The sequence below is a fragment of the Medicago sativa genome, chromosome 8, assembly GCF_051527215.1.
Source record: "Medicago sativa cultivar Bolivia chromosome 8, Bolivia_mono, whole genome shotgun sequence".
Lineage (NCBI taxonomy): Eukaryota > Viridiplantae > Streptophyta > Magnoliopsida > Fabales > Fabaceae > Medicago > Medicago sativa.
Genome location: NC_140756.1, coordinates 56,700,340 through 56,722,181, shown reverse-complemented (window position 1 = coordinate 56,722,181; position 21,842 = coordinate 56,700,340). Strand labels below are relative to the sequence as shown.

General features: G+C 34.5%; 2 protein-coding genes and 1 long non-coding RNA gene across 6 annotated transcripts; 1 reads left to right on the top strand and 2 right to left on the bottom strand.

Moving 5' to 3' along the window:
- Positions 1-65: 65 nt before the first annotated feature.
- LOC146899775 (putative inactive 2-oxoglutarate-dependent dioxygenase AOP2) lies at positions 66-1,014 on the bottom strand. Its single transcript, XM_085732986.1, has 2 exons — positions 688-1,014; positions 66-436 (listed from the first exon to the last, which is right to left on the bottom strand). The coding sequence occupies exons 1-2, from the start codon at positions 958-960 to the stop codon at positions 176-178; spliced, it is 534 nt and encodes a 177-aa protein (XP_085589112.1). The 5' UTR covers positions 961-1,014; the 3' UTR covers positions 66-175.
- Positions 1,015-4,693: 3,679 nt separating this feature from the next.
- On the bottom strand, positions 4,694-9,839 carry LOC146899774 (uncharacterized). Of its 4 annotated transcripts, none has more exons than XR_015022706.1 (6): positions 9,387-9,839; positions 8,271-8,552; positions 6,237-6,316; positions 6,006-6,146; positions 5,352-5,427; positions 4,694-5,255 (listed from the first exon to the last, which is right to left on the bottom strand). It is a non-coding gene; the product is annotated as an uncharacterized LOC146899774 (long non-coding RNA). The 4 variants fall into 4 exon arrangements; XR_015022708.1 differs by having other exon boundaries at positions 4,694-5,107; XR_015022705.1 differs by having other exon boundaries at positions 4,694-5,427; positions 9,387-9,837.
- A 9,259-nt stretch (positions 9,840-19,098) lies between these two features.
- Positions 19,099-19,698, top strand: LOC146899773 (uncharacterized). The gene has a single exon (XM_085736853.1). The coding sequence runs from the start codon at positions 19,099-19,101 to the stop codon at positions 19,696-19,698; it is 600 nt and encodes a 199-aa protein (XP_085592979.1).
- Positions 19,699-21,842: the final 2,144 nt, after the last annotated feature.

The following is a 21,842-nucleotide window of genomic DNA, read 5'->3' as shown; positions in this document are numbered from 1 at the left end:
AGCACCCCAGTATATGTTAGTATAAACAACAGTGAAACTCACAATAACATAAACTTATTTTGCATTATATGAAGGCAATACATGTTATTAATGTGATATAATTTATTTCAAAAGTGAGCCCAATTACTCTGATTTATTACATAAAGGAATATTGCCTTGCATCTTATAATAAGACTCAAAGTCCAGCAAATTTCTCAAGTGCACCCTTTTGCATGTCAGTTTTTTTTTGCACGTCAGTTGGAAACTGATACTTTATATACTCATCATAGACGAAATCCCGGTAACGACGAGGGTGATTTTCATCATCCACAAGTTCAGATGGACCCTTAATGACCATATCTTTCTTTGGCACTGCGAAATGTACAAATGCCAATCTCTCTTTATCCCTTGACAATACTCTGTGTGTGGCTGCTTGAATTCTCCCATTGCTCCATGCCTATATTAATCATTTTAATTATCAATAATTTAGGAGAATTTAATCCGTATTCATTAGTATCAACTTACCATATATTAGTGTAAGAAAGATGAACAAAAAAACAATTGAAATATACATTCACAGTCAAGTTTATTTGATTGAGTAAAATAATGAAAAAAATCATAAATAAAACATTATAAACGAATAAAAAAAAATGAAAGAAAAACGATTATACCAAAACTTGGTATATTTTTTATACATGTATAGATTACCTGTAATATGTCACCAACAAGCACAACAAACCCATTTGGAGGAATATTTATGTCAACCCACTTGTTTGTTTTGAGTAACAATTGCAGACCTTGGACTTCATTGTCACATATTAGAGCAATAGTACCTCTGTCAGTGTGAGGTATTAAGCCAACATCATCATTCTTAGTGTCTTCAAAAACTCCATACTTAGTCATCCGTATACCGTTGTAGCTATTTAGCTCTTCAACATCCAAGCTGTATTGTTTTGGAAGACCAAAGCCCTCCACAACCATCTTCACGATAAGCAAGCTTAATTCCCGTGATTTTGAGGTAATGAATTTTAGTGCCTTACTGCACATATATAACCAATCATTCCTCGTTCCATTATTAGTTAATAAAATAATTTGTACCAAAATTTACTAAAGTAAGCTTTATTCAATTTATGTCAAAATTTAAAACGCATATATATGCATGTCATGATTGAAACAAAGAGGGTTAAGAATAATGATAGTTAGTAGTTAGTTTAATTGTTAGTTAAGAGTCAAGTATGAAGTTAGTTAGAGCCAGTGATTAGGAGTGTTAATTAGTCGTTAGTAGATACCTATAAATAAGCTTTAATGTACTCTTTTACTTTAGAGAAATGATATTTGTACAACCACTTTTTGACAACTTTTGAAACAACCCTCTCTCTCATACTCACATGTTTTTTTACTCTCTCTCTCTCTCTCTCTGTTGGTTTTGTCCAATAAGAATAGAAAAAAAGTGGTTGTCACAAAAGTTGTACAGAATTGGTTGTACAAATATCACTCCTCTTTACTTTAACTTTCTCATTTTGTATGATTGTTAACAGTTGTCAATACAAAGTTTTTCATAGCTTTCTCTCTATTTTTCATGGATGTCATATTTCTCAACATGGTATCAGAGGAAATATGTATCCACCTTGAACAAATTATTCTTGCTGCTTTTTCTAAGAGAAAATTCAATTTTCTCATTCTAATTTTCTTTCTCAACTTTCCATTTCTCTTTCTGTTCTCAATTTTTTTGAAAAAATTCAAAGTTCCGGTTTCAATTTCTCCCATTTCTTGATTGAAATCCCAATTCTGATTTAGTTTCATATTTGATTCGAGTCTATTGGTTGAAATTTTTCGTTTTCCCCAAATCTTAGGGTTTGTGATTCCAATTCCAACTTGGTTTCGATTTTACTATCTGATCATCTTCGTTTTGTGTTTCGAATTCTGTTTTAGTGTTTGAGATTTCATTTTTCAATTCGATCTTAGTCGAATGTGTTAGTCATTCAATGAAATATTTTTTCTTCCGTTGTTATTACCAAATTGTAGGGTTCTTGATTGAATTATTGATGTTTGTTCTGAGATTACAGATTCAGTTTTGAACTGAAACTGAATGTTGTTTACTTCTGCACCTTATATTTTTTCCTTTGGTGTTAGTTTTGTAATTCAAACTCAAGGTAAGAGTTCTCTTACCTTGAGTTTGAGGGAGGCGGTTAAGAATATAACAATTAGTAGTTAGTTTAATTGTTAGCTAAGAGTCTAAGCATGAAGCCAGTTAGAGCCAATGATTAGAAGTGTTAATTAGTAGTTAGTGGATGCCTACAAATCGGCTTTAATGTACTCTTTTACTTTACCTTTCTCATTTTGTAAGATTGTGAACAGTTATCAATACAAAGTTTTTTTATAACATTCTCTCTACTTTTCATGGATGCCATGTTTCTCAACAAAGAGTATAATTTTGATTCGTAAATTTTTTTTACTATCAAGCAATCACATACACACACACAGAGTAAAATAAATTATTAATTACCTAAAAGTGTTGGAGTGAGCCCTAATAGCCAATCTATATTGATTGGGTTTGGCTTTGTATCATGATATTGATATAAATATATATATTGTGAAAATATAAATTATAAGGCGTTTCTTTATTGATTTTGTTTTGTTTCAAAATAATAAAGTCCCTAGAATAGTTAGTCCGTTTAATGGAACATTAAGTATAACTTAATTGTGAGACCCGTTAAACATAAGGAAACTATTCTAAAAGTATTCGTAGTCAAGCTTTATTGAGAAGTGGGATATCATTAAAGCATAGAGACTATTATGTGGGTAGACTGATGATCACATCTCACAGATCATGGATAAAGAGTTATCAAGTCTTCACATAGATATAAATATTAGGAGTAATATTTATATTGGATTGACTCGCCGTGAGAATACTACATAGTAAGTTATGCAATTGTCATAAGATATTCTCACAATGATAATAGTGTATATCGCTCTTAGACCTGAAACCACTATGATCCCTAGACGTGGACTCAAGTGCTTTGTTGCCATTCTAACGTTGTCTGTAAAAGGATAACCATAATGTTGGTTGATGGGTACTTGATGAAGCATGCTGAGGGACATGAGTGTCCTAGATGGGATTTGTCCCTCCTCATAAACAGGAGATATATCTTTAGGCCTCTTGATGAAATATGACTGTAAAACTGCATGGCCATGCCGAACTAAGTCAATATAAGATATTGGACTTATTCGTTATTCAGTATATTTCGGAATCAAGAAATATAAACATTGATCTATACAAGGGTGACAATATCTATGCCTTGGGATCAATAAAGATATCGAGACAAAGGAGTAATTGTACACATAAGTATTATCATGGAAATGTTTCGTCAGATCACTTGACATTCTTGTCACTTGGGTAGCAATGATGTGTTGCTAGATACCGCTCATTGTTTATAATATTAAATATTAGATTTAATATTATTGCCAACGTGACTAGAACCTATAGGGTCACACACAAAGAACAGTCAAAAGAGAAATATATAAGTAAGACTTATATAAGGGGTGCGTTTAGTAAATAGCGCTAATTAGTTAGCAAAATTACTAAACTCATTGTTGGGCTTACTGAAGCCCAATAGTGACTTCTGACTTGCAGAGCATACTAGAAGTTCTATAAATAGAACTCTAGTGCTGAAGTCTTGCGGCCACATGAGGTTAAGGAAGTCTTGCGTAGATGTATCTGGATTAAGACCGTTGTCAATCCCAAAGGTTTCAGAATGGGGAAAGATATTGTTCTTGGTGGTGTAGCCCCTATAAGCCGTTGGACTAAAGAACTTCTTCTTGGTATCTTCTGGTAGATCAAATAATGATTTCATTCCTCTGAAAAATTCTTCACGTAATTCATCTGAGATTTCATCGCACCTTAATAGGAAGCAATCGTGATTCTCCAAGGCTTCTCTTACTTTCTTGCTCATTTCTTTCGACCCTTCACTCCCTGCTTCTAATGTCAATCCACTACTCATACTGAAATTCAAAATTGGGATCGCAATCTCACTATCCATTTTTCTTTCTCGTTTTTATTTTTCACTATATTTTTTATATGGATTGTATTGTTCTAAACCTAAGATTCAACTTTATATAGAGTGACAAGATCAGGTACTCTTAATTACGCGGTTTTGACTAGAAACAAAAATATATATTAATATGGAAATAAATGTAATTTTCGTTGACCAAATTTATTTTTTATTAATTTTATAACCTACCAAAATGATTGATTGTTTTTTTTTTTTAACGATGCTAGAATCACTACAAGAAAAACTGCATTTTGCGACTTTTAAAATTGCATTTTGCGACTGTTAGAAGGGTCGCAAATGTACATTTGCGACTGTTCCCTAACAGTCACATTTGTTGGGGTCGCAACTGCCTTTTGCGACCCTTCATAGAACAGTCACACCAACTGCCGCAGAAGGTGTTGCGACCCTTCATCAACAGTCGCAAATGTTATGTTTTTTTTTAAAAAAGGGGCTTGCGACCCTTCACCAACAGTCGCAAATGTTAAGTTTTTTTTTAAAAAAAAGGGGCTTGCGACCTTTCACAAACAGTCGCAAATGTTAAGTTTTTTAAAAAAAATAAAATTGAATGGGGCAGTTTTTATCTGACAGGAACCTTAAAAAACAACTCATATCAGCTCATGAAATGTTATTCTTTGTTAGTATACCATAACGCTACAAAATGGTTTTGCACTCAATAACACACGCAAATGTTCATTCCTTGCATGAAAAACTTAAGAGTTTACATGTTATATCAATTGAATACACATTCAACATAAAGGAAAAAGGTTCAGTCACATGATAGCCATTAATCTAAATCTATCAGTTAAGATTAATTGTTCTCATCTCTACAAATAACCAAGTGTGTGTGTGTGTGTGTGCGCGTGTTTGCTTCCCAATTTCAAAGAATAATATGAATCACCCAGACTTCTCACTAAACTGCTCACCCAAAAAACAGCAAAGACAGGCCGTCCACACCCGAAAACAGCAGATCACAGCAACCTGCCAGCACAGAAACAGCTGCTGACAGCAGCATACACACGGCTAACAACCGCACCAAAACAGCCAAAACCACCCGAACCAGCCAAAAAAAAACAGACCTGCAACCAAATAGATACCGACAGCGTATTGAAAGCTGCTAACAACATATTGCAACCAATGTTATAGTATTACTCTGCTACTCACTTGTGCAGATTGGAAGAAGTTACTATGTGGATGAGTATGAAGTTGATAAATGTTACAAAATGTCTAAATGGAAAAAATAAACAGTGAGATATATACAACACATTCATTAGGGCTTGCCAAATGACAATAACTTAATCACATTGTATACAAAAGAACTACCTTATATTCATTTTTTGTCAATGAAGGGACCACCTTGAAGAAGTTACTATGTGGATATGGGTCGTTTAGAGCTTACCTAAAGAAAGTATGTGCATGCAATTGCTCAGTTAAAGTTTTACTATATATATATATAACAGGGAAACAAGACATTATGAGGACTCATGAGCTATAGTGTGAGACAACTTACAAAAATGAGCAAACTATAAGCTAACACCGTAAACTGGAGTAACAGAAGAGGGAGAGCCATGTTCATATTTTCATAGGCTATCACTAAAATAACTTGTGACCACACAAACAAACTAGACTTTACTGCTTTAGGTGAGGTAAATCATGGTTGAATCACCTCATAGACACTTGTGTTCAGTCAATGGGAAAGCTCTATAACATGTATATAGTGTGTGGACAGCCTATGTTGGACAACACAAAAATAATTGAATTTGTCACCACAAGCATTCATACAAATGAAAGTCATGATGTTTCCTTTCAGTAATGTAACTTCATATGAAAGGAAAATTTGGAAGATAAACAATAACCCATAAGTGGCTTGACTGATCCAATGTCAATCTTGCGAAAAAAAACACAACAGATGCAGCTATTATAGACGGAAAGAGATTTAATAAACCATAGTTCGTTAGTGTTAATTGGAGAACTTACGAGGCAATTAGCATGGAACTTGCAAGTGATGCCTAGCAGTTGAAGTTTCTGTCTTCCGGTGTAATTTTTGGAGAGAAACCAATCTATGAGATATACAGTGAGATAAAAAGTGTTTGCTTGCAGTTTTTATTCCTTAGAAACCTGAAAACAAAGTTCAACACAAGTTAATTCGATGAAGTTGATCTTGAAGACCTTCAAAATCTAGAAATACAAAAGGTTCAAGTGACGTACCTAGAGCCTTATTGTTAGAGACTTGGCTACCTGCCTACTAGTTTCTGAGGTTCACCATTTGGAATAGGTACATTCTTAACCTGTAACATGGACGTATCACAAGGGTTAAACTTGTTCCAAAACACAATATGCAATAATTGGTGCATTTGTCTAGAAAGTTAGAAACCACCAAATTCATGAATAAGAAATTATAGAGTTCGTGAATAATTCACTTAGTTGCTGCAAAAGTAATTAACATTGAAAAAGGAACATATTTTTTAATGGTATCTCCTACTTAGTTGCTGCAAAGTTCACTTAGCTCTTTCTTTGACAAGGTAATTGTGATCATTGAAGAGGTGGACCCTTAATATACATTTCAAATACCTAAATGTGTCTACCCTTGTTATCTTCAACTTCTTAACGACATATCAGAACATCCTAAAGTGCAAAAGACATTGATATCCAAAACAGAACATACATAATGTATTGTTGTTATTCAAAGACAAGAATAAAAATCAGACATCACACACACCCACACCCACACCCACACCCACACACACACACACACACACACAAACACATCACCTCAACTGATTACTAAAACCACATGTATATGAAACCACAACAACTACGAAAACATACCAGTGAGACAGTCACAGTTATGTATACAAAAACTCAGCCCTGATACCTTTCTCAATTATAATTGCTGAAGAACAAAAGCAGTGAATGTTCATTTGTTTGAAATTTCATATCTGGTAAGACGACGTGCTGACAATTTCACAAACCTAATTTACAAACAGTGGCTGAAAATGACTAAGTGCTGGAAAACAGAGTCATAAAAACAAGACCATACTAAGCTTTTTATCTTTTATTATATAAAATAGGATATAGATAAGAAATTATTATATGATAAACATTCATATGAAGCCTATAATACACCTGAGACCAAACAGATAAGCAATAAAAATAACAAGGCTTTCTATACTATGAAAGACAACTATTAAGTACTAATATCACATACTCTCACGCCAATGATTTCATAGGATCACTACACCTTTACCACATACCATGTGAGCAGGCATCATATCTTAAGATAAGAGGAGGAGATGATAGCTTTCACAAAGAGGATTAGTTATTTCAATTTTAAGGTAATCTTTGGGTCATTATATACAGTATACCATGTTTTTAAGTTTATTATCTTTGTAAACAAAAACTTATTATTTAACAATCCAACAAGCACGCATCTTCATCATAAAAGCTTCATGTGAATTTCTAGAAGGTCTTTTAGCTACAAGAATGCAACAAGTAACATCATATTATGAAAAATTAAAAGCCTAAAACCTATAAATTTGTAATTGGTGTAATAGCTCATTTGACTTCAAGAAATCATTTTCCAATCATACAAAAGATGGCAGCAAATGATTCTCTAACTATATAACAATTTTCTGAAATTTATACCTTTTGCCCGCAAGTTGACACTAATACTATTAAGCGAACTTTTGTCTACCAAGTCCTTATGAACAAGTGTTTCCTAAAAGTTGAAATTTAAATAACAAACAGTTTTCTTCCAAAGTTATCTCACCTTTTCAGAAAATTAAATGCAATGAGCACATTAACCTTACGTAATCTTCATGAATGCCAAATTATATTTTATTTCTATATGTACTACATTCACGATAGAATATAATGGCATCGTTAACCTATGAAGCACGGATACGGACAAGGACACCAGACAACACACAGACACTTCTTATAATTTGAGAAAATAACATAATTCAGTGTAATTATAAGTGTCGGTGTCGTGTCGTGTCGGTGTCGGATGCCACACGTGTACGACACCGGGACACGCCTTATCCAAGGAGTGTCCGTGCTTCATAGTAGTTAACACCCCACTACTCGGTTGGGTCCAAATTAAAGTTCTTCCTCATTTTAATTCATTGAAAAATTAAAAGCAGGTACCACAAGATATTGACAAATAATCAATATAAGGATATTTATAAATAAATAAAAAATTGATACAAATAATTTGGTCAAATAGGTAACTATAAGATCCACCTGCACAAAGCCAAAACCTTTGCAATGCCCAATGTCATCAAGAGGCGTCTGGACCAGCTCAACTTGACCAAATGCTTCAAACACCTAAACAAGCAAACATGAAAAAAGAGTAAAGAAACTAATTAGAAGCAAAGATGGAAAAGTACCGTCATTCCAGACTTTCAAATAATTAAAAGGAGCATAAAAGCACTCAGTACAGGAACTTATCTCATTCCACTCTCCACAATGCATCATACGATAAGGATCCATTTCTGACTACGCCTCTTTCTAAATCTTGTGCAGCTGCATTCAAAAGCATTCAATGAAAGAAAATGAACCAACGTTATGGCAATAAGGAATTTTTTGTATTCAACCAGGTAAGCTGGGTTCTCCAACTCACCACATAAAACAGTAAATTTGCAATTAGTTTTATATTAGTCAAATGAATCACTCATTAGAGAGGGAAAAAAAAAAGTCTATTGGAGAAGGATTCTGACTACAGGGTTACATTCTGATTCAAACCCTACATTTGTTGTTTTCGTCTCATGGTTTGACAGTAGGATTGGATAAACTCAAGATCATAAATATTCTGACTGTTCATACATTCAATTTCTAAGTGTGTGTATTTGGAATAGGTTTTACGCACTAATTTTAATAGTATAAAAATTTAGTATTGCAAACCAAAACAAAACTAATTCCAAACCAAAACAATCGGTGCTATCTTACGAGTAGGGTGCAAGGATTAAACAAATCGGTGCATATTTCAGGTCATCGGTTTGCTTCAAATCTACATATCGGAACCAAAACCGACCGATGCTTAATCATTAGGTTTATCTTTGTCCTTATGTTTACTAGTTTGTTTACAGCATTACTATATTGACTTTCATTTCAGCCATCATTTTAAGAAAAGTTCATGGCACTCCAAATGACATTCGTAATAACAGACATTACTAATTTCTTCTATTATTCAACAGTTAATGCACAACCCTAACCAAATTACCAAATAATTTACAACCATTTTGCTATAAATTACTACAAAACATGCACTTATACAGGGTTAAATACTTTCCTCCAAATTCATGTTTAATAATAAGAAAGAAATGAATAAATTAAAAAAAAATAGAGATTTATATATACCTTTCTTGACCAGCAGTATCCCAAATCTGAGCTTTAACAACCTTATCATCAACGTGAATGCTTCTAGTAGCGAATTCAACACCAATGGTGGATTTAGATTCGAGGCTGAATTCGTTTTTTGTGAATCTAGAAAGAAGATTTGATTTACCAACACCTGAATCACCAATCAATACCACTTTGAATAGATAATCGTAATCATGTTAGGATTTGGGGGTTTTGGGGGTTAGGTTTTGTGAATCTGAGCATCGATTGTTGGAGGTTTTGGGGGTTAGGTTTTGTGAATCTCATGTTAGGTTTTGGGGGTTTGGTTTTGTCATTTTCGTCATTCTGAGATTGAGTGAGTGAGATTGAGTGAGAGTGAGATGAAGATTTGATAGTGTTTTGTTTTTGGTAGAAAGATTTGGGGGTTTTGGGAAAGTGAGAAAGGGGGGAATGAACGTCAAAAAAAAAAGAAAGGGGGGGGAATGAAATTTTGGTCAAGCGGGCAGTGAAAATTATAACGCGCCTTGTAATTAATTATCAAAGAAAACTTGCGACGGTTCACAAAACAGCCGCAACAACCGTTGCAAAAATGCACTCTGAGGCAGTTGCAAGTTAAGGGTCGCAGATGAAGTGTCGCAATTTCCCTATTTTCTTGTAGTGAATGAATTAAAATAACTTAGGTCTTGGTAGTTTAAGCACAAGGGGTGCCGAAAAAATAAGGATGAAAAAAGTCAAATTGCAACAACATACAACAAAGACAAATAAAAAGAAGGGAAAAAAGAGGTCAAGCAACCCATTTATAAGGTGATTCCTAAACAAGTTAAAGGATTAAGCCACCAAAGATGATTGTTAAAAATAAAATTAATGTGCTTCGCTTTCAGCCACCAATCATTTATTCTTAACAGTAGTTTAATTTTGTCGAGAAGTTGTTGTAATGATTTGTTTTTTTAATGGAAAACCCGAGCATTCATTTCTCACCAAATATTTAATATGGAAATAAACTTAATTTTCGTTGACCAAATTTACCTTTTATTAATTTCATAACCTACAAAAATGGTTGACTGACTTTTTTTATTTTTTTTAAGATGCTAGAATGAATTAAAATAATTGAGGTGTTGGTAGTTTAAGCACAAGGGATGCCGAAAAAATGAGGATGAAAAAAAGTCAAATTGCATTCACGTACAACAAAGACAAATAAAAAGAAGAGAAAAAAAGAGGTCAAGTAACCCCATTACAAGGTGATTCCTAAACAAGTTAAAAGGATTCACCATGGTTAAACTAACTGAATAACCAAAGTCGATACAGATCTAACAAGTTGCTTTCAAGCCATGATACATATCTAACAACACTACATCTATGACTGTGGAAATACCAACCTTTTCAGCAAACCCATATAACCTACGAAGAACGCCACAAAACCACGTATTCTGGGATTTCCAAAACCGTTACCATCAACAATCAAGACAACGACCATACTCTCTGCTGGATACCAAGTCACGTAACGAAAAGAACTGAGCATAATTAAAGTGTGAAATGTTTGTTCTGGTAGAAAAGAAAAGAAAAAGCATAAGAGCCATACTAACAACATAAAAAGTTGTTCTACTCGAGTTTATGAAGACATCGACCTTAGTGTCATCTTACCAACTGAATTTGTACGTCTTTCTCATAATTAGTTAAGATGGAGATAAGTTTAACTTTTGATATAGATGGCTAATGTATGGCTCTTATTTAAGTTTAACTAGAGTTTATTGTTACTTTTTTGAAAGAATGAGAGAGTGTAGAGAGATGGTGGGGGGGGGGGGGGGGGGGGATTGAGTCCAGTAGGACAGATGTGAGGGGTTCGGTTAGAGGTCTAGGTGATGAACGACGGCGAAACACCACAGGTTCGGTCGACAATGTTTCAACTTCTTTTTTCGTCACTAACATCCCAGATAGCGCAAATCTATCAGATCTTTGGAAGCTTTTTGCAAAGTTTAGAAATAGGTTATAAACAAGTAAAATCAGCTATAAACTCTTATGAAAAAACAATTACCAAACATAGCTTTTTTTGACATACGAACTTTAAGCTATCCACTATAAGATATAAGCTAGTTTATGAGTCTTACCAAATTGACCATATCATTGTATCATGTAACAATTTTTCACTTGTTACAATGACACTGTTACTAAATGTCATTATTGCAGTAGTGGCCTTTGGTGACTCTTTTCCATCTGAGCTTGTTTTTTAATAAATAGTGAATTGAATTTGGATTAGACTCGTTCACACTTCAGTGATTTGTTTCTGTCCATTCCGTCATTGCACCAACAATGTTGATTGTCTTTACGATTTTTTATTTTTGGTTTTGGTGGACCGATTATTTTTGCTTCAAGATCAGAAATCAAATTCTAGATTCTAGATTTAGGCTTGTTAATGGTGTCCTATTTGGTAGACCGTGGTTTCGCTGTTTTGTGTGAACTCTCTCTCAAAGTGTGTTGATTGTGAACGAGGGTGTGGAGTTTAATTATGGGTTGTTGGAGAAGGTAGAAGAATGTAGGACTAGGAAGGATGATGAGTAGTGAGAAAGTAGTTTGATTTGGGGTGTTTAAGTGGTTACGACGAGGACCATAGGGTGTGTGCCGAGGCAGTGGTGTTGAGGGTTGATAGTAACAAGTCAGTTAATTTCGAGGGCTTGAGCCCTCATGACTTTTGAACACAAGGCTCCCAGGGCTTGAGCCCTCGTCGCTATTGAGCAAAATGCTCCAGGGCCTAAGCCCTCATCGTTTGTATGGATAGACTCAACAACTTGACATCTTAACATCCTAACATCTTAACAACTCAACAACTTGGCATCTTAACATCTTAACAACTCAACAACTAAGACATCATATAACATCGTATTCAAACATCAACAATTCATCATGCATCTTTGTAAAAACATAATAAATTATACATAACATATTTTCATGTCAAACCAAGGCTACTGGAAAGATATCGTAATTATCAACAACTTTCATGTTTATACCGACCAATTCAAAACAGAAACATATGAACAAAACGCAAAAACATGAAACAGAGAATGCTGTCACTGTGCAATTTCGCTGTGACCTATGTGCAGTAATTTGACCATAACTCAAGTTCTATAAATCGTTTTGACTTCAGACCAACGGCAATAGAAAGCTAACATCTATACCTACAACTTATGTGTTTACACCTGAGACCAAGTCTGCACCGATCAATACCAGTTTTCATATCAAAATTCGGGAAAAGTTGTGCTGAAATTCATAAAAATCCACTGTGACCTACGTGCAGTAATTTGACCATAACTCAAGTTTTATAAATCGTTTTGACGTTAAACCAACGGCATTAGAAAGCTAACATCCATACCTACAAATTTTGTGTTTACACCTAGGACTAATTCCGCATCGATTAATACGAGTTTTCATATCAAAATTCGGGGCAGAGATGAAAATAATCAGAAAAATCAACTTATATTATTCAAACTTCACATTCCTTCAAAATCATCACAATTGATGTAGTATTTTTCTATCAATCAAAAGTAAGTATTTTTGTGTATATCGTCTCCACAGGGACTAGCGCGATATTCAAGTCATTCAACAATCAATATTGTTCTAAGTGTATGGATTTAAAATATTTGTTTGTGTAAACCTATATAAACTATTTGACATAAAATAAATAGAGAAGAGATAGGGCCAATTCGCTTGGGGTCAGAGATACTCAACCAAGCGTAACAACTGCAATCTCACGATCAAATAACGGATTCTAGCTTTTTAAACGATATTATCACAATCACTCGACAATATCATTCATGTCCAAATGATATCGTTATTTCTAAGGGATCATTTAAATGTCGATTTCCCAAACATTAAAACAATCACAAAGTCGATCGGATCGTTTAATCGACGATTTTCCAACCGATTAAATGACCCAAAAACATTAAGTTCTAGATTAAAAGTGATTATCAAATATTAACATCTATGTCTAGAGTGATAACTTAAGATAAATTGTTATTCTATTCCTAGATTCAAAAGTATTTGTCAATATAATTTCAAATCTCAATAAAGCTTTACATACAAGAATAACAACAATATTGAATAAATAAGCTAGAACCATATGTTAAAAGATCAAGAGTTATATAATGGCTTGTTTGAATACCTCAAAACCCACAAGGGTAGATGTAACTACATATGTCTATGATAGCTTTGCAAAGGATGAAGAAAAGAGATGAAGATTCCATGCCTAGATTCACGATGTCTCAACAAATCTTGGGTAGAATCTACTCCTAACACCTTGCTTTGTGTTTCTCTATGGAATTGCATCTTTCTCTAAGAACCCAAAAAATCTCCAAAAATGGTGTTGTTCCTCCAAGAAAAACGTGAGATCCCCCCATCCATTTCTTAGTTCCTCTGCGGCTCTTTTTCTTCTATCTCCTAAGCCTCTTCTTTTTGTTCCATCGGGTCAAAATCTTGGGTCAAAAGCCCTATTCCATTTTCCAATTTAAAGTCCATATGTGCTACACGTTTTTGCTTTGTTGCCTTCTTCCATATTCTTTTATAGTTTTATGCCACTAACTTATATAAATAATAAGTTACTTACTCTATAAATAATACACAATAATTTATTTAAAATGACTCTAAATTAAACACTAAATTAATAGAAATAAACTAAAAACTTAGTTAAAAAGACTCTAAAAATGTGACATGACGGACTGTCATCACAACCCCAAACTTGAACCATTCCTTGTCCTCAAGGAATTCACTTGTAACATTGACAATCGACAGTAAAATAATAATTACCTAATCAAGCGATAGTACCCAAAAGTTCATCTCCCTACTAGCTAAAAATGAGTCAGTTTGACTTGCTTGCATCCTCCATTCACAACTCCACGCAACAATATGATAAGGGTTCACACACAGTCTACGTGCAGGTCTACATATTACCATACGCGTGAAAAGTTTCTAAACGTCAATCAAAATCAATGTCATTACACACTTTGAGGTCTTTATGGGTTACAATGGGGCTTAGGTAAAGGTGGGATATTATTTGGATAAGTAGGCTACACAAAATTTGAGTTAGGCACTCCTACGAAAATTAAAGCATGGATTCAATCCTCATTCACCCCTTGAAACAACAATTGTAAAGGTACTAGAGATTATTTGTAACTATTGGGACAATCGAGTTTGAAATTACTCAGATTTTTCATTGTTTGTCCCCTTTTTCTTTTCATTCTATTTTTTTTTTGATACACCATTTTTGTGTGTATTTTTTCATGCTTTGTTCTTTGTTCTCTAGTACCCCACCCCAAACTTAGTTGGTTGCAAATTCCAAAAGCAACCCCAAACCTTTTTTTTTTTAGCAACACCTTACTTAGCCTAACTCAAATATAACTTTTTGGGTTAAATCCTAAAAGTCTCTAGGCTAAATATGTAATTTGTTACCGAACAAATAGATCTAAACTTACCGGCTCAAATTGGCTTTCAAAAAGGTTAAGTTTCAAATTAAATAAGGGTAGGCTTCAAAGGCTCACAGTACAAAGCACTTTTGCCTCAGTGTGTAAATGACAAAGATCAATCACCAATAAAGAAACAATGCAAGTTCTAGAAATGTAGTTGCACGGAACACTCTATATAAGTAAATTGAAAAATAAAATTTGGCTATGAACCTTACAATGATAGATTTGTGGGAGTTGTGACTACCTATCACATATGTAGTACACTTCGCCTTTGAATTTCAAGTCACTACCTCCTTATGAACTTTTGGAATACCGCTTGACTACACAATTGTTACCAAACTGGAAAAAGTCAATAAACAAGCAAATTCATCAATAATAAACAAGTTTAAATTCAATTACATAACATGGGGTACACTGAGTTATCCAAATAAATAACACAACAATTAAAAGTTCAACTGACACAACTGACAAATACGAGTTATTGAAAAAAAAAAGAACTGATGTGGACTTTGATTTTTCTTTTTTTGTGTCCATGTTTTCACTTTTTTTCTTTTACCAAATAGAAATATCTTCTTCCCCTTTTGGTCACATAATTCTTCCTTGCTAAATAACCGTTCCTTTTTCTCTGCAACCATCATCACTTCTTCAATCTGAAACGGATATAACTAACAAGAAATTTTTCTTTGTATACCAAAGAGGGGTTAGTGCAAACAACTATACAATAGCGAAAAATATGTACAAATTATATACAGATACTCAAAACAATACAAATTGTTGCGATGCTTAAAATATCTAAACGCCAGTCCCCGGCAACGGCGCCATTTTGATGTAGTATTTTTCTATCAATCAAAAGTAAGTATTTTTGTGTATATCGTCTCCACAGGGACTAGCGCGATATTCAAGTCATTCAACAATCAATATTGTTCTAAGTGTATGGATTTAAAATGTTTGTTTTTGTAAACCTATATAAACTATTTGACATAAAATAAATAGAGAAGAGATAGGGCCAATTCGCTTGGGGTCAGAGATACTCAACCAAGCGTAACAACTGCAATCTCACGATCAAATAACGGATTCTAGCTTTTTAAACGATATTATCACAATCACTCGACAATATCATTCATGTCCAAATGATATCGTTATTTCTAAGGGATCATTTAAATGTCGATTTCCCAAACATTAAAACAATCACAAAGTCGATCGGATCGTTTAATCGACGATTTCCCAACCGATTAAATGACCCAAAAGCATTAAGTTCTAGATTAAAAGTGATTATCAAATATTAACATCTATGTCTAGAGTGATAACTTAAGATAGATTGTTATTCTATTCCTAGATTCAAAAGTATTTGTCAATATAATTTCAAATCTCAATAAAGCTTTACATACAAGAATAACAACAATATTGAATAAATAAGCTAGAACCATATGTTAAAAGATCAAGAGTTATATAATGGCTTGTTTGAATACCTCAAAACCCACAAAGGTAGATGTAAACTACATATGTCTATGATAGCTTTGCAAAGGATGAAGAAAAGAGATGAAGATACCATGCCTAGATTCATGATGTCTCAACAAATCTTGGGTAGAATCTACACCTAACACCTTGCTTTGTGTTTCTCTATGGAATTGCATCTTTCTCTAAGAACCCAAAAAATCTCCAAAAATGGTGTTGTTCCTCCAAGAAAAACGTGAGATCCCCCCATCCATTTTTTAGTTCCTCTGCGGCTCTTTTTCTTCTATCTCCTAAGCCTCTTCTTTTTGTTCCATCTGGTCAAAATCTTGGGTCAAAAGCCCAATTCCATTTTCCAATTTAAAGTCCATATGTGCTACACGTTTTTGCTTTGTTGCCTTCTTCCATTCTTTTATAGTTTTATGCCACTAACTTATATAAATAATAAGTTACTTACTCTATAAATAATACACAATAATTTATTTAAAATGACTCTAAATTAAACACTAAATTAATAGAAATAAACTAAAAACTTAGTTAAAAAGACTCTAAAAATGTGACATGACGGACTGTCATCAACAATCAACAACAACAGCTCAACATAATTCATACCCAATTCATAATATGACATTAACAACAACCATAACTCATAATCATGAATCCAACCACAAATCAACAACAACATAACATAAATCATCAACTGAGCATAATTCATCAATTAAATTGCAATTCAAAACCCTATCTTCTTTTCAAACCCTAACTTCTCTAATCATCAAAATAAAACAACAACAAACATGTTAAACCCTATTTCAGAACCATATACTTATGATTAAAGAAGGTTAGTCCTACCCTTACCTTAGATTGATTAGCAACAAGGTCTACAAACTTCTCCTTCTCTGACTCTTCTCTTCTCTTCTCTCTAAACCTTGTTTTCTCTAAATCCTTGTTTTTTGCATATATTAATCTTTCAACCTAATCTCTCATCTATTTATATTATTAATTACTCTTCTTAAATCTGATTAGGCCCAATAACTCTCTTCTTTCTATTTCATCCCCCAAATCTACTTATTCTAATAATTATGTTTCTCCACTAAATATATTTTTCCACTAAATATATTCTAATAAATAATAAAATAAAGCCACTCAATAAAATATCAACATATCACATAATTAAATAAATCATATAATTCGACTCTATCTCAAGAAAATAATTAAATAACAAAGAGGGCGTTACAGCTGTCACAAGAGGATGAAAATGGCGTAGAAAGAGCCATTTATTATCTTAGTAGGGTATTGAATGATGTTGAAACTAGATATCATCCAAGTGAAAAATTATGTCTTTGTTTGTATTTTTCATGTACAAAACTTAAGCATTATATAAAACCTTTTGATGTTTGTGTGTACTCTCATTTCGATATAATTAAGCATATGTTATCAAAGCCTATTTTGGATAGCAGAGTGGGTAAGTGGGCCTTAACACTTACAGAATATTCATTGACATATCAATCTTTAAAAATCTGTTAAAGGCCAAATTGTTGTTGATTTTATCGTTGATCATTCAGTGGAAGAACCGTTGCCTGGGGGCATCGAAAACCAATGCTGGAAGTTATATTTCGATGGATCCAGTCATAAAAATGGTGTCGGAATAGGAATTTTGATTATTTCACCAGATAACACTACAACTAAGCATAAGTTTCGAATCAACCAATTTTGTTCGAATAACGAGGCTGAGTATGAAGCCTTAATCACCGGTTTGGAGATCTTACTCGAACTAGGGGCAAAAAATGTCGAAATAAAAGGTGACTCGGAATTAGTGTTGAGACAATTGACCAAGGAATACAAATGTGTCAAGGAGAGTCTAGTTTTGTACCTCACCACAGCAAACGCATTGCTCAAACGTTTCATTCATGTCGAAATAAAACACGTTCCTCAAACGGAGAATCAAGAAGCAAATGATCTTGCTCAAATGGCCTCTGGGTACAAAGTTTCGAAAGATCAAGAACAGGAGCCAATCGAGATCCGAAATAAGTGAAGTTCGAAAGAATCTCCTCCTATAAAATTGCTAACACCAAAATTTGGGGGCATGGAGGCATCTCACAGACATGTACAAGGTACAAACTTAGTCGAAATTTTGGTTATTAACAAAATAACTGATGATGATTGGCGAAAACCTATAGTCAGTTATTTAGAAAATCCTGATGGCACGACTTGTCGAAAAATAAAATATAGGGCCTTGAGCTACATGATTGTGGGGAACGAATTGTTCAAAAAGACTCCAGAAGGAGTTCTTCTGAAATGTCTTGGAGGAACTGAGGCATATTCGGCTGTTTCCAATACTCACAGTGGATCATGTGGCACACACCAAGCAGCTCATAAAATGAAATGGGTTTTGTTTCGACAAGGTGTATATAGGCCCACTATGCTGAAAGATTGTATATAATTTGCCAAAGGATGCCAAGGGTGCCAAGAACATGCTGGGATTCAACGCATACCCGCGAGTGAACTACATTCGATAGTCAAAACTTGGCCATTTAGAGGTTGGGCTTTAAATGTGATTGGGGAAATAAAACCCAAATCATAGAGAGGCCACAAATATATTTTAGTTGGGATAGACTACTTTACCAAATGGATAGAGGCAATCCCATTAAAAGATGTCACTCAGGATGAAGTCATAAATTTCATCCAGAAATATATTGTCTATAGATTCGGCATTCCAGAGACTATCACCACGGATCAAGGATCTGTGTTTACTGGTCGAAAAATGGTAAAATTTGCTGAAAACACAGGTTTCAAATTGTTAACTTCGACACCATACTATGCCCAGGAAAATGGTCAAGTCGAGGCAGCAAATAAGAACATACCCCAAAATTAAAAAGAAAGCCAAGGGCAAACCCCAAAATTGGCATGAATTCCTTGGTGAAGCCTTATGGGCATATCGAATTTCTCCCAAAGAATCGACAAATACTACACCTTACAGACTGGCGTTTGGCCATGATGTTGTGTTACCAGTCAAAATCTTGCTTCAATCGACTAGAGTCCAAAGACAATTCGAAATTCCAACAAATCATTATTGGAATATGATCTTAGATGAGTTAGTGGACCTAGATGAAGAAAGATTAATGGCACTAGAAGTTCTCACGAAACAAAAAGAAAGGGTGGAAAAGGCTTACAACAAAAAATTTAAGTCAAAGCATTTCACCCAAGGAGACTTAGTATGGAAAGTCATCCTACCAATGGACAAGAAAAGTCGAGTTTTGGGGAAGTGGTCTCCCAGTTGGGAAGGACCATGGGAAAGTCGGAAAGTTTTTTCGAATAACGCGTATGAAATCGAAGAATTAAATGAGGACCAAAGAGTTATGCGCATAAACGGAAAATATTTGAAAAAGTATAAGCCGATGTTACAAGAAATCAAAATTGCACAAGAGTAGTTTTCGAAAGGAATCGAAATATGGCATTTTCATAAGATAAGTGCCAACTAACGGGCAAATTACATTATAAGTCCCAAAATGGATAGGTCTAACCATTACAAAATAAAAGTGCAAGAAATATAAACTAAACAAAAAGCCTAAGAGCCATCTGTGCTCTAAGCATGGTGGTCGAAGCCAAAGACATTAACAAACCACCTGATTTCACTGTCGAGAAGATGGCAAATGCAGAAGTTGTTTTGGTCATACTCCTCGTCCTCAGCAGGGAGAAACCCACGATATCCTCCCCTTCTGCCATCACTAGGGCAGTTGTACCAGTTGTTGCAGTAAGCAGGTCGAAGCATAGAGAGGGGAAACCGTCTTCTGTGCCACGAACAATGATATCGATAGGGAGTATCCATTCCCAACATGTCATGCCGGTACTGGTACAACTTCTTGGTCTCCAAGAGTGCCTTGAAATCCTTGAAGAGCTGTTCATAGTCAGGGAGAGCGTAGCTAGTGGCCCTCAGTAAGACCTAGAAATACCTGGCGCTGTTAGAACCAGCAGCTATGGCTTTCTCGAGCAAGTGCCTCACTATGTCAAGTTTTGGCCGTTCATGAAAAAGCTGTTGAGTATAGCGGATAAGGCAGAACATGGGATGGCCAGCGTTCCACAAACGCCATGAGAACCTTAAAGTTTCATAAGTAATGTCAAGTTCAGTGAGCAACTTGACACAGCGAACATTGAGAACCCTTAGAACCTCAGTAGTTCGGCAGATAGAAAAATGTCGTTTGTTGGTTCTCATGAAGTTGCAAAAAGAAGGTGCATCAACAGCAGCAATCCTCTTAACAATGTTGATGAGGAGATCATCACCCAGAAAATTCATTTTTTTAAAAAAGAAGAGAGGATAACTTGATAGTTTCTTTTTCTTAAAGAGAAATGAGATTGGGAAGAAGATGGTAGAACTTTCAAGAGAAGTTTGCTATTTATAATGAAGGTAGAAGTTGAGAGGGGTTACATTTTTACGGTTTCCTATCAAGTACAGATACGTACACGTGGCATTTTGGCGTCTGCAGATTTGCCTTGGAAAAAGAGGGAAGTTGTAAAGTTTATTTATTTATTTTTATTCATTTTCCTCTAAAGTCATCATTAAAGAGAAGATTTACGGTTTCCTAGACAGTTTAACTTGTTTGGTTAAACAAAAGAAACTTTTTAGTTCCTCATCATTACCTTTTCCTTGAAACTTGTTCCAAATACTATTTTGTGATATTTTAAAAGAAAATAAATTGGCAAATGTAATTTCTAAAAATGAAGAAGGGTAAATGCCATTGAATCGGTAAAGATACTGTCATGAAATACAAAATTAAAAAAGAACAAAGTATTTCAAAGAAAAAAAATTACAAAAGGATTTGTACTAAATAGCAAATTCAGACAAGAGCTTGTCGAGTTGGTTTTTAAATTCGAAAAGCTTTCCATCGAGAGCCTTGCCCCTGTCAGTAAGGGCATGTATGTGCTGCTGGGAACGTTTCGAGTCCTTGGCTTTTTGTAGGATAACGAGAGCTTCTTGTTTCATGAGCTCTTCTTTGTTCAAAAGATCAGTCTTCTGGGTCTCCAATGCTTGGATTTCTGCTTTGTGTTTCGCAATGGCAGCATCAATCTTTTAAACCCTTCATTGAGTGACTGGGGTTTCCTGTTGAAAGGCTTCAAATTTTGCTTGAAAAGCAGAAACATCTGCTAAGATTTGGTCGCAGCGTTGCGATTGCTCTTCAAGTTGGGCCTGACCAGTTTTCTTTTCCTTAAAGCTTTGATTAATGCTATCGAGAAGAGGCTCCAACACTTGAGAAAGATCTCGAAAATTTGAGCCAGAAGGAAGTTCACTCAATTTATGAAGCAATCCTTTCATTTCATCGATGACGCTCTCATCTTGCTCAATAGCCTCCAACAGGTTAACCTTCAAGACTTTATCTCAAAATTCCACCAAAAGGTTTTCTTTTGAAGTCTCTGACGAATCATCAGCAGAGACGTTTGAGGATTTCCCACTGCTCTTCGAGAAGAGCACGTCATTTTTCATCAAGAAAGCAAAGGCATCCAGAGGGTTAACCTTTTCCAGGCGATCAAGTTCTTCTTGACTAATGATGGCATCTGTCAAGTCAAGGTTTGCCATTGA

Coding starts and splice junctions, on each gene's coding strand:
- LOC146899775 (XM_085732986.1), bottom strand. CDS start 960: ATGGTTGTGGAGGGCTTTGGTCTTCCAAAACAATACAGCTTGGATGTT. Junction 437..687: donor TTGTTGGTGACATATTACAG/GTAATCTATACA, acceptor TGATTAATATAG/GCATGGAGCAATGGGAGAAT.
- LOC146899773 (XM_085736853.1), top strand. CDS start 19,099: ATGGTCAAGTCGAGGCAGCAAATAAGAACATACCCCAAAATTAAAAAG.